This window comes from Chelonia mydas, chromosome 1, assembly GCF_015237465.2.
Source record: "Chelonia mydas isolate rCheMyd1 chromosome 1, rCheMyd1.pri.v2, whole genome shotgun sequence".
NCBI lineage: Eukaryota > Metazoa > Chordata > Testudines > Cheloniidae > Chelonia > Chelonia mydas.
The window spans coordinates 61,263,895-61,277,668 of record NC_057849.1 but is presented as its reverse complement, the minus strand read 5'-3'; the positions used below and the strand labels follow the sequence as shown (position 1 = coordinate 61,277,668).

General features: G+C 44.1%; 1 protein-coding gene across 3 annotated transcripts in view; it reads right to left on the bottom strand.

The window, feature by feature from the left end:
* Positions 1 to 13,774, bottom strand: part of ENOX1 (ecto-NOX disulfide-thiol exchanger 1) — a 509,484-nt gene that overhangs the window by 34,255 nt on the left and 461,455 nt on the right. For all 3 annotated transcript variants that reach the window (XM_037894600.2, XM_043533288.1, XM_043533299.1), the window contains one exon: positions 3,200 to 3,307. In XM_037894600.2, coding sequence (XP_037750528.1) covers positions 3,200 to 3,307 — 108 coding nt within the window. The remainder of the gene's footprint in view (positions 1 to 3,199; positions 3,308 to 13,774) is intronic.

The window sequence follows — 13,774 nt, the reverse complement described above, 5'->3', positions numbered from 1 at the left end:
GACAAGCAACCAGGGCCGGTCTTAGGGAAAAATGGCACCCTGGGTGAACTTGCATTTTGGAACCCCTTGCCCCCGCTGCCTCCCCATCCATCCTCCACATTGCCCCTGGCCCCCCACTGCTTCCCTGGATTCCCCACCCACCCTGGCCTCTGATGCCTCCATAGACTCCCCAGCCATCTCCCCCATCACTCCTGGCCCCTGCTGCCTACCCCAGAGCCCCCTCATTCCCCACCATCGCCCTTGGCGCCCTCTGCCTCTCCATCCCTCACACGTGTAAGAGGTCAGAAGAGCAGGCTCTTGTCTGAAAGGGAGCTCAGCATGTTGTTTAAGATAACCTGCTCATTGCTCAAAATAAAAAGGGCAAGGGAGGTTAGCTAATTTCATATGTTTATTTACGTTTACCCCCTCCTTCTTCAGGTTCACCAAGTGCAGCCACCCTACAATCACTGGCTATTACCTGTGTGATGCGCAGCGTGTATTCTACTGATGACTTCAGATTCACCACTGAACCACACTCTCACTCTGCTAGAGATTGGAATCTGTCTCTAGGTAAATATGTATACTAGAGTTTTCCCCCCAAAAAACTTTCCACCTCATGACCACCACGGGTAAGTTTCATAGATGGTAACTCTAGTGTAGCCACAGCATTGGCAGTTGTGGCCATTTTCACCTCTGTGCCATCTGTTCTGAGCAAGGTTAGACAGCACAGAGGATAAAATGCTGATGCCTTGTCTACACTAGAACTCCCACCGTTGCACTGCGGGTAGCGATAGTGGAAAACGTTAAGGAAAAAACGCCTAGGTGCAGACACATCAAGGGTAATATCCCTTTTTTCCAATATTGTTTTTTTGTTCAAGATTGAATTATATTCTTATCTTATATCCTAAATGGCATAAAATAGTAACAGAAACCCTGGAAAAACATACAATATTGAAAAAAACCAGGAGTTGCCCTACCCCAAAGGCAGGCTCGGTTGCTGTTCAATGGCAAATGTGGTTACCAGCAAAGAGCATGCTGATGCATTGCACTGAACTGGAGCCACCAATTGCCAAGGGGCTACCCTTCATGAATCTGAAAGGAAAGCAGAAGGGTTACAACCTTAGCAGTGCACTGACATGTCCATGGGTTTTTTTGGGAGGGGGGCATTTGTTCTACAGGATTATTCACATTCTACAGGTAATCCATGTGTAAAAATATACAGAATCTTTAAGAGTACAATCAAAGCTCAGCTGGATCAAAATTTTGCACTAAGAACCTTGGTTTCTGTGGCACTTCAGTAAAACAGGCTGGAAATTCTGCCTCAGCTTTAAATTAACTTTTAAAAATAGCGGGTTTTGCTGAAAGTAATACAAAAATTTATAATACAATACAAGCGCACAGTCAACCTATGGAACTCCTTGCCTGAGGAGGTTGTGAAAGCTAGGACTATAACAGGGTTTAAAAGAAAACTGGGTAAATTCATGGAGGTTAAGTCCATTAATGGCTATTAGCCAGGATGGGTAAAGAATGGTGTCCCTAGCCTCTGTTTGTCAGAGGGTGGAGATGGATGGCAGGAGAGAGATCAGTTGATCATTTCCTGTTAGGTTCACTCCCTCTGGGGCACCTGGCATTGGCCACTGTCAGTAGATAGGCTACTGGGCTGGATGGACCTTTGGTCTGACCCAGTATGGCCATTCTTATGTTCTTAATCAATCCAGTAGCCCCTGTGCTTTTATTTTGATGTTAAATGTTCACATTTATTTGACTCTGCCCATGATTTTCAATATTCAGCATGTCACAGATATTTGCAATGAAAACACGTAGTTGCACTATGGTGGTTGTCAGATTGTAAGATCTTCCTGTATGTTTTATAACATTTTGAGTGCTATAATAAAAATTTGTTTAAAGAGTATTTTATAATGCTGTTGTTTGAATGCTACTAACATATGTTAAAATTGTAGACCTAAAATACCCTATATTTATGTTTCGTATATACTATATAGATCCTGCATGTCCCTTAGCCCATTTCTCATCTGAAGTTTTAGGTGCCAAAAAAGTTGTAATCAAATCCATTCTTCCTTATACTCTTTTGTCTAAGATGGCGTTACATCAGTTCACATTTAGAAAGTTATCTTTGCAACTGTAAGCGCTAGAAATATCTTTTTAAGTGAAAACTTTATTTTGCAGAATCTGGATTGTCAGATTGTAAAGTATATTTGTGCCAAATGCATCTGACAACACACGTCTGATGTGCATAACTATAAAAACATACAAACATTCAAAAATTCAGAAGGATTTTTTAAAATTGTGAAAACCATAGACTCTTTGAATCCTTGCCATCTAAACAATTTACATTCTACACTTCTGATTTTTTCCCCTAGATTACATTAATCAATCAAAAAAGCAATCCACTGCCTACTTCAGCTAAGAACTATGGAGTTGTGACTACTGTCTCCACAATCAAGTTGTCGACACACAACATTTATTTGTATACTCTGTGTGTGTGGACAACACAGTTTTTCATCTCCAGTACTACACATACGGGCACAGATCTTCCTTTGCTGTGAAACGATCTATCTTACCCTGCGTATTAGACAATATTTTCAAATACACTTATCAATGTCATACAGCACTTCAATATCAATGAAAGCAAAAAATGAAACGATCAGATTTGCAGAGTATATAAAAGGTTTGCTTCTCACCACAGTTAGATAAGTGCACTGATGCACTGGGGATTTTTTTTTTATGTCATCATGATTCAGTCCTTTGTATACATGTGTCTGCATGAATAATACAGGAGATGCTAAACTCATTTCCCCCACTACTCGTCTTAAAAGAAATGGCTGGCTTTTTTTGAAATATGTTTGCTTTGCTGGTATATTGAACTCTCCCAAAATTCATTTGTCTTCAGATAGAAAACATTCACACATCACTGGTATCAGTGTGGAGGAACATAACAGAAAATGTTATACAAAATGTGAGATTAAATATCTGATATTGCAAAACTGACAAGAGTTCAATTTCACTTTCAATTTCAGTTCGCCCAAACAATACTACCAATTAACTTCAACTAACCTTTGTAAATGCTCATTGGACCACACACAGGTCATATATTAATTACATTGAAGTCAATGACCAAACTTCCACTGATTTCAAAGGTGTAGGATCAGGCCCCCTGGTGTAGTCTTAAATAAGGATTATGCTCAATGAAAGCACTCACCTGCTCCTGAAGAACTTTAAGCCTGGCTTGTGTATGTGTTTGTTCTTCTTTTGCTTGCTCCAGTTCGGATTTTTTGTTATTTAATTCTTCCTGTATACTCAGCAATTGCTGGGTAGGTGAAAAGAGTGATTAGCACCATCAGAATCTGAGCAATCTTAAATATTGTAAATCCTCACTGCAAGCAACATTTTTCAAGTTATATCTATATTTATTATTGTTACTAAGTCTGTTGTGTCTAAATTGAACAAGATGTAAATTACTTCCATCTGCATTTCCTTCCACAGCAGTACTACACGAGGAATGCATTTGAAAATGTGCGGTTAAAGTATTTGTTACACTAAAGCACAAACACTTGGTAGAGTATATCATCCACAGAAGGACTGTCACATCCATCTGAACAACAACCTTATTTGTAGAAGTATATGCTGTGGTTTTAACAATACTAGGGTAAACACTACAGTACATGCATAATTCACAGGCACAGCCCTTTACTCTAATTAGTCACTGGCCCAAAGCCATTTCATTCAACACAAAGCAATATTCTGGAAAGCATTTGCACTTAGTTGCCAAGAAGACTAAACATTTATTTTCTTCTCATGCTATGATGGTGGTGTGTTATTAGATCAGCAAGACGGATGCCCTACAATCAATGTATCAGCCAAGAAAACTGCTGATATGATCTGTCAAAACACAAAACGATGACCAAAAGATTATTTTTATGCAGAGAATTTCTGAAATGTAGAGACTTTTTTAAGGGCTTGGCTCCCCTCATCTTATCCAGTTGTAAGTCTTGAACAGCCATTGGGACTTGCCAGGAACTGGTCACTAGATTCAACTAATTCTGAAACTGGTTATGTATTTCGGAAAAGAGAGGACAAGTACTAGACCCTGCTGAAGAGCAGGAAAATACAATCAAGAGATTACAAACTGGTTTAATATCTCTCCCTTTAGTAATCAAGCAAGGAAAATTTATTTGCTGTGCAAACATGGTACTTTGATTACTATTTTTTAAAAAGGTGTGTAAGTGAACAATTGCATTAGTAGCAAGAAACTTCAGTTACTGGTGTTATACATAGTAAACATTTAAGGCTTAATTTACCCAGGTGCTTAGTACCGATAACTCTCTGACTTCAGCTGATGCTGTGGGTGTTTAGCAGGCCCTTTTAGTGCATAAATTTTATATCATGTAGTTAGCAATATTAAGCATCAAAGTTTCTTCTTCAATGCTGTGTGGAGCCTGCTTTTAGAGCTGTGTGGAAATGTCTGAAGCATCAAGGCTTGAGTAGCGATTGATACAGAATTTCTGATGTGGATGACTACCAGCTGGATGGATTAATTCAACGTTTTAAAGGTCTCTAACATTGCCATTACACACACACACACCATTTTCCAATTAATTGTGCTCATTTTCCAGGACGATTCAGAAAATCCAGAGCATCGCATTCCATCAGACAATGTATAGCCACATGAAGCCAAACAAATAATCATTTATGAACCAGAATGTCCCATTTAGTAACATGCTAAATAGCTTACCCGTTTATTATACAAATTGGGCCATGACACACATCTAAACTGATTGACAAAGTTTGCATATCAAGTGGAAGCAAATATCAAAAATGGTTTCAGTCCCACTGGTTCCTGGGCTAGACAGTCTACATAAACTTCTTCCTATGAACACTGCCAGACTTTTTAACCTCCAGTGGCATTGCTGGGTCACCACAGCTAGATGGAAGTAAATTTTAATAAATCACCTTTTTATATTTCAGAGTAACAGCCGTGTTCGTCTGTATTCGCAAAAAGAAAAGGAGTACTTGTGGCACCTTAGAGACTAACCAATTTATTTGAGCATAAGCTTTCGTGAGCTTTTATATTTGTGACTTCAATCCAAACTATAGCTAGGTTGCTTTAGTGCAGTGGTCCCCAAACTGTGGGTCACGTCCCCCTAGTGGGGCATGGAGGAACGTTCAAAGGGACATGGTGGGGCTCAGACCAGCCCCCATGGGTGGTGGTGGTGGTGGTGAGGGAGTGCCACCCAGCCCCGCTCTGCCCCCAGCTCTGCTCCAGCCCCATCTCCCAGCAGCAGCTGCTGCCCTGGCTCCAGCTGTGACTCGACGGCCGGCTCCCAGCCCCCACTCTCACCCCTCAGCCCCCGTTTCTGGCCCCTGGCCCAGCCACGACTCCACTCCCGGCCAGGGTGGGATATGGACACATTCCATTACTGGGAAGCAGGGGGCCCGAGAGGAAAAGTTTGGGCACCACAGCTTTAGTGGCTTCTCACTCCTAGGTTCTTTTGAAGCCTTGAAGCTATATATGTTTTAAGAATTACCAGCAGAAAATGCAGCTGGATCTGCTGTGTGGTCTGAGGCAGCTAATAAAGGTAGTGTAAACTTGATGCGGTGAGAACATAGAAAAGGTGAGCATCTAGTCAATCTGTACATCACTGTTATTAAATAGACACATTCATTACAGCTACTTGGGAATTTTCTGTTGCAACATTTTTCTGTCAGAAAACGCCGATTCATTACAATTGACATGTTCTGCAGGGGCGTGTCAAAATTCCAATGAAAATCTGGCAGGTTTCTGACAGAGCCCTTCCTGCCAGCTTACCCACCCCTCTCGCTCCATCCTGCAAGTTGCTGGGGAGCCTGGACTTCCTGACTTCTCAGTAGCCTGCTTTGTGGATTGAGTGGCACCTGAGAGCCTAGAAGCTTTGGGAGCCCCAGCTTCCAGGCTTCTCGGTAGCTTTCCTGGAAGATTTGTGGGTTGCCATCTTGTGAAGAATTGTCAGATTTCTTTTTCTTTTCTCTACAGAAAAAGAAATGTTCAAAATCTCAGAATTTTTCACAGAAAAATCTCACAAATTTTTCCGCCTGCCTGGGCCTGAGCGCGAAGCCGCTGCCTGCTTCTCAGCCCGCCCAGGCTTCCCGCGCGAACAGTTGATTTGCTGGAAACCGGGGCGGGGGGGAGGGGTAGAAGCAGAGCGGGGCGGCGCGTTCAGGGGAGGACGCAGAGGTGGAGGGGAGGTGAGCTGGGGCTGGGCGCGGGGCGGGGAGCTGCTGGTGGGTGCTCTGCACCCACCAAATTTTCCCCGTGGGTGCTCCAGCCCCAGAGCACCCACGGAGTCGGCGCCTAAGGTGCCACTTTTGGCTGGCTGTTAAAGTTAGAAGCCCTTTTAGAACCAGTTGTCCCTCGTGGGACAACCTCGTGGGACAACCGGTTCTAAAAGGGCTTCTAAATTTAACAACTGGTTCCAGTGAACCGGTGCGAACCAGCTCCAGCTCACAACTGGGCACCGGGGTCCAGGAGGGACTCGGGGCCCAGCGGCAAGCGGGACACCGGCCTGTAGAAGGCTGGAAACGCTAATTCCCTGGACGACCATCAGGAGGTGCCGCAGGGGTGAGTCCCACCCCACTACAGAGCCCTTTACTAAATATTTGTTCCCCATGTAGCTACTCACAGACTATAATCAAGTGCTTTTAGCACAGCCACCAAAGTGCTCGCTCATTTGTTCAACTATCAACTCCCTCCGACCACTTTATCCACAGAGTGAACATTTACTGAAGAGGCCCCAGTTTTCCATAACTTTAATACAGCTCCTGCATTCTCTTCAATCAGCAATTCTGCAATTTTCTCAGTGAAAGTGGCCAGCCTTTTACGGACAAGATCTATTTGTTCTAAATCCATGACATGTATTGCTCATGGCTCTGTTATACCTTAGATGTTTGCAGAGGTTTATCCTCTACCAGTCACTGGTTTGAAAGCTGCACAGGTCTACACTGAACAAAAATAATCATCCACAGATGGAGGGGCAGCAATAGCTCAGTGGTTTGAGCATTGGCCTGCTACACCGAGGGTTGTGAGCTCAATCCTTGAGGGGGCCATTTAGGGATCTGGGGGAAAAATAAGGGACAGTACTTGGTCTGGTCCTGCTTTGAGTAGGGGGTTGGACTAGATGATCTCCTGAGGTCCCTTCCAACCCTGATATTCTATGATTTGGTAATCTATGAAAGATGAACTTCTGGAATAGGTCCAGGTCATCTGAGGAGCTCTTGCCTCCAGCCAGTCTGCTCTCCAGGAGCCAAAGACTAGAGGTCCAGTCTGACACTAACTGTATTGTGTTTTCCCTTTTTAAGCTCCTCCCTCCAAGTCTGACCTCTCTCACAGCTGGGGTTGGACGGGGCCAACTGAGCCCACATAAACTCATTAATCCTGTGTGTCCCAATGTGAGAGTTGTATACCGCCATCACAAGGAGTTCGCTTACATTACCACTGACTCTCCTGTATCTGCTTTATACATAATTAGAAAATTTCAATCTCCAGGGCTATTAATCTGAAATCATTCATGAGGACTAAAATAGCTGTTATCAAAGCAAACAGGCATATTATAAAAGGTAGCTTTTTTTTTTAAACACATTCCCTATCTCCAATGCAGGCCTACCTCTTGGTGCATATTACTGTACTATATGCTATCCTGCTGCCACCAGTAAAGTTCAGTATCACCCAGACTGCACAGATCTCAAAAGTGCAGACAGAAAATTACCATCTTAAACCAATCTTCTCTTTTCCTGAAACATTAAATATAGAAGGCATTCTAGAAGCCAGCTGAAATTACTCAGGCTGTGTGCAATGTGGTGCCAGCATGGCTGGGAATGCTAACATCCATACAAAACAGAATACCCCCCAAACATATAAAAATCCCCAAAGGGAAAGCAATAGCTTTCTGTTTATGATCATCACATAGCCACTGAATACTTCCCCAAGCCCTGCATTTACCAAAAGAAATGCTGTGTGTATAAATTTAATATATATTATATACATGCATATACACATATGTGCATAAGTAGACACCCCACCCCCCAAGAATAACGGACAAACCTTCCCTAGTGAACAGCTCCACCATGAAAATATTGTTTATAACCAGCTATCTAAATAGCCCAACAAGCACATTCTAGAAATAGACCATAAGACCTTAGGTCATATTTCAGACTGCAAGGTTTTTAGGATATTAAAAAAGAACTCCAGCAATTCCAATATATTTAGCTGTTATACCATGCTTCTACTGTTGCTCTTTTGGTCACAATTTTGTTTAGTGCTGCTGGAAATGAAACACAAAATGATCATAATAATTTAACTTTACTAAAAAGTAAAGTATATTACACTTGCTGTAATGAACATCTCTGAGGAAGTAGCCAAGTTTGTTATAACAAGGTATTCATTACAGCATACCTTGTCCACTCAGTTACCTGGGAGGGGATATGAGATCTCCTCCCAGCCTCTGGAATGGCTGTGGCATATCCACTGAGGAGGATTTGCAGCACACCAGTTAAATTAGACTACCAGACATCAGAGGGTGACAGTTTTCAGTCACTAACAACATAGGACCTGATCTAGCAACCTTTGCTCATGTGACTAGTTCTTCATGCATGAATGGAACTATTTCCCCTGGGGCAGACTTGAATCAGAGACCTAGTGGTGGAAGTCTCCCTCTCTCATTATGAATTTCATTAGCCATCCTGGCTAGCAATTCCTTTTTTTAAAAGCAAAACCCAGTCAAGTCAATCAAAACTTTATTCTACACAAATAAAGAGAATTTAGAATCTTCAAAATGGAAAAGGACAAAAATCAGCAAGGGTAAATGTGTTTCAAGCTCCTTTGAGGCTTTTTACAAACAATGGAAGAAAAGAAGAATGTAACCATTTCTTGGCAGAATTCTCCTTAGATTAAAGAAAAAAATGAAGCAGAATGAAGGAACACACACACACACACACACACACACACACACACACACACACACACACACACACACTTTGCAGCCATCAAACCCATTAGCTCTATGGATTAGTTACAATATTAAGTTTGTACACTACTAAAACAGGATTTCATATCATAAATGGCCAGTGCACGGCAGCCTTGAACAATGGGAGTGCAACTTCCCAGCTGAGCAAATATGCATTAGTAACAAGACACTGATGAGACCAGACAAATCACCAAGGAAACAAGAAAATGTGAAAGACAAGTCAAAGGAGCTGGCAGCACGTGCTTTAGAAATGAGTTATAAATGAAGCTAGCCACACTGCAGCATTTATATTAACATACGACCAGGCCTAATATGAGACTGGGCAAATTAAAAAGGTAATGAATTTTTAAAAATTACAGTGAAGGGAAATGCAGCATATCAGTTCGGTGAAGGTATGGCACTTACCCCTCTTGTTCCCCAGCCCTGCCCACTTTACAGAATACATTAGGATCTCACTATCTGGGAGGCTGATGGGATTTGTAATGCAAGAAGGATCTAAATCCTGACCTGGCGGACGGGCACTGTGCTGATGAAGAGCCCTGTGCATTCACTGCTACTGGCTCCAGCTGGCCAGGGCTCCACCCTGAGCAGTGAACCTGGCTGGTCTTGTAACCAGGAACAAAGTGCACACTCACCTGGTAGCAGCATGAATGTTAATCAATGGTTTTTTATTTGGGGTGGGACAAGCATGTCCCCATAGGTAAAGGCATTAGGCAGGCCTACCTCTTGGTGCATATTACTGTACTATATGCTGTCCTGCTGCCACCTTGAGTGTGAAGGTCTCAATGCTGCACAGCAGAGGGCAGGGCTGAGCCCAAGACAGGCAGACAGGTGTGTGCGCGCGCGTGTGCGTGCACACACACACACACACACATAGAATGAGACATTCATCAGGCTTCAATTTCATACATTTGTTTTGTACTTAGAAGGGATGACAATTTCATTCTACAAAAGTAGAGCACTGAATGGTATAAGTATGTCTATTTCTCCATATGACCACAAATTGCATGAAACCACTTCTCCATAACCATAGCATCCTCTCATTTAACAAACCCACTTAGATTTTAGATTTTCTTTTTCTTTTTCAAAGAGAAATATTTGATTGATCTTTAAAGCAAAGTTAAAAAAAAACCTTACACGTTGAGGCTAGAGAAACTACATAGATTAACAGAAAGCCTTGAAGTTGGTCTAGATAAAAATTACTGGTCTACTGTAAAAAGAAAAGGAGTACTTGTGGCACCTTAGAGACTAACAAATTTATTTGAGCACAAGTTTTCAGGAGCTACAGTTCTCTAAGGTGCCACAAGTACTCCTTTTCTTTTTGCAGATACAGACTAACACGGCTGCTACTCTGAAAACTGGTCTACTCTACTTTGCAAAGGTTCATGTTTTGAGCTGACTCAAATTTGCCATGAATTTCAATTTTACCATTCATCTTTAAAGAAATAAGTATTCACCTCTAAGGCTGGGATTTTCAAAAGTGCTCAGCGCTAGCCTAACTTTGCTTCCATTGACTTCATGGGAGCAGAATTAGGCCAACATCAAATGCTTTTGAAAATTCCACGCTAAAGCTAAGAATAATATGACCAGCGGGACAAGTCTAGTGTTTAAGGATTTCCTGCAAAAGGGCTAGACTATAATCTTCATGTAGACATCAGTCAGTGTGCTTTCTACTAGGATGTCTACCTTAGGCTTTTTTTCCCCTAAAATTTCCTACTGCTGCTGTTACCACTTCAGCTCCATCACTGGTGGCAGCTGTCGGGGTACAAAGGCAGTTCAACCATGTGTAATCTCAGAACAGATCTAGATGACCTGGTACTTAAAACCTCAGTGGGGCCTTATTTACACTAAGCCCTGGTCTACACTAGGACTTTAGGTCGAATTTAGCAGCATTAAATCGATGTAAACCTGCACCCGTCCACACGATGAAGCCCTTTATTTCGACTTAAAGGGCTCTTAAAATCGATTTCCTTATTCCACCCCTGACAAGTGGATTAGCGCTTAAATCGGCCTTGCAGGGTCGAATTTGGGGTACTGTGGACACAATTCGACGGTATTGGCCTCCGGGAGCTATCCCAGAGTGCTCCATTTTGACCGCTCTGGACAGCACTCTCAACTCAGATGCACTGGCCAGGTAGACAGGAAAAGAACCGCAAACTTTTGAATCTCATTTCCTGTTTGGCCAGCGTGGCAAGCTGCAGGTGACCATGCAGAGCTCATCAGCAGAGGTGACCATGATGGAGTCCCAGAATCGCAAAAGAGCTCCAGCATGGACCGAACGGGAGGTACGGGATCTGATCGCTGTATGGGGAGAGGAATCCGTGCTATCAGAACTCCGTTCCAGTTTTCGAAATGCCAAAACCTTTGTCAAAATCTCCCAGGGCATGAAGGACAGAGGCCATAACAGGGACCCGAAGCAGTGCCGCGTGAAACTGAAGGAGCTGAGGCAAGCCTACCAGAAAACCAGAGAGGCGAACGGCCGCTCCGGGTCAGAGCCCCAAACGTGCCGCTTCTATGATGAGCTGCATGCCATTTTAGGGGGTTCAGCCACCACTACCCCAGCCGTGTTGTTTGACTCCTTCAATGGAGATGGAGGCAATACGGAAGCAGGTTTTGGGGACGAAGAAGATGATGATGATGATGAGGTTGTAGATAGCTCACAGCAAGCAAGCGGAGAAACCGCTTTTCCCGACAGCCAGGAACTGTTTCTCACCCTGGACCTGGAGCCAGTACCCCCCGAACCCACCCAAGGCTGCCTCCTGGACCCAGCAGGCAGAGAAGGGACCTCCGGTGAGTGTACCTTTTAAAATACTATACATGGTTTAAAAGCAAGCATGTGAAAGGATTACTTTGCCCTGGCATTCGCGGCTCTCTTGGAAATACTCCCAAAGCCTTTGCAAAAGGTTTCTGGGGAGGGCAGACTTATTGCGTCCTTCATGGTAGGACACTTTACCACTCCAGGCCAGTAACACGTACTCGGGAATCATTGTACAACAAAGCATTGCAGTGTATGTTTGCTGGCGTTCAAACAACATCCGTTCTTTATCTCTCTGTGTTATCCTCAGGAGAGTGAGATATAATCCATGGTCACCTGGTTGAAATAGGGTGCTTTTCTTCAGGGGACACTCAGAGGAGCCCATTCCTGCTGGGCTGTTTGCCTGCGGCTGAACAGAAATGTTCCCCGCTGTTAGCCACGGGGGGGGGAGGGAGGGTTGAGGGGGTAGCCACGCGGTGGGGGGGAGGCAAAATGCGACCTTGTAACAAAAGCACATGTGCTATGTATGTAATGTTAACAGCAAGGTTTACCCTGAAAGAGTGTAGCCAGTGTTTTATAAAATGTGTCTTTTTAAATACCGCTGTCCCTTTTTTTTCTCCACCAGCTGCATGTGTTTCAATGATCACAGGATCTTCTCCTTCCCAGAGGCTAGTGAAGATTAGGAAGAAAAAAAAACGCACTCGAGATGAAATGTTCTCCGAGCTCATGCTGTCCTCCCACACTGACAGAGCACAGACGAATGTGTGGAGGCAAATAATGTCAGAGTGCAGGAAAGCACAAAATGACCGGGAGGAGAGATGGCGGGCTGAAGAGAGTAAGTGGCGGGCTGAAGAGAGGGCTGAAGCTCGAATGTGGCGGCAGCGTGATGAGAGGAGGCAGGATTCAATGCTGAGGCTGCTGGAGGACCAAACCAGTATGCTCCAGTGTATGGTTGAGCTGCAGCAAAGGCAGCTGGAGCACAGACTGCCACTACAGCCCCTGTGTAACCAACCGCCCTCCTCCCCAAGTTCCATAGCCTCCACACCCAGACGCCCAAGAACGCGGTGGGGGGGCCACCGGCCAACCAGCCACTCTGCCACAGAGGATTGCCCCCAAAAAAGAAGGCTGTCATTCAATAAATTTTAAAGTTGTAAACTTTTAAAGTGCTGTGTGGCATTTTCCTTCCCTCCTCCACCACCCCTCCTGGGCTACCTTGGTAGTCATCCCCCTATTTGTGTGATGAATGAATAAAGAATGCATGAATGTGAAGCAACAATGACTTTATTGCCTCTGCAAGCGGTGATCGAAGGGAGGAGGAGAGGGTGGTTAGTTTACAGGGAAGTAGAGTGAACCAAGGGGTGGGGGGTTTCATCAAGGAGAAACAAACAGAACTTTCACACCGTAGCCTGGCCAGTCATGAAACTGGTTTTCAAAGCTTCTCTGATGCGTACTGCGCCCTCCTGTGCTCTTCTAACTGCCCTGGTGTCTGGCTGCGCGTAACCAGCAGCCAGGCGATTTGCCTCAACCTCCCACCCTGCCATAAACGTCTCCCCCTTACTCTCACAGATATTGTGGAGCACACAGCAAGCAGTAATAACAGTGGGAATATTGGTTTCGCTGAGGTCTAAGCGAGTCAGTAAACTGCGCCAGCACACCTTTAAACGTCCAAATGCACATTCTACCACCATTCTGCACTTGCTTAGCCTGTAGTTGAACAGCTCCTGACTACTGTCCAGGCTGCCTGTGTACGGCTTCATGAGCCATGGATTAAGGGGTAGGCTGGGTCCCCAAGGATACATATAGGCATTTCAACATCCCCAACAGTTATTTTCTGGTCTGGGAATAAAGTCCCTTCCTGCAGCTTTTGAAACAGACCAGAGTTCCTGAAGATGCGAGCGTCATGTACCTTTCCCGGCCATCCCACGTTGATGTTGGTGAAACGTCCCTTGTGATCCACCAGAGCTTGCAGCACTATTGAAAAGTACCCCTTGCCGTTTATGTACTCGCCGGCTTAGTGCTCCGG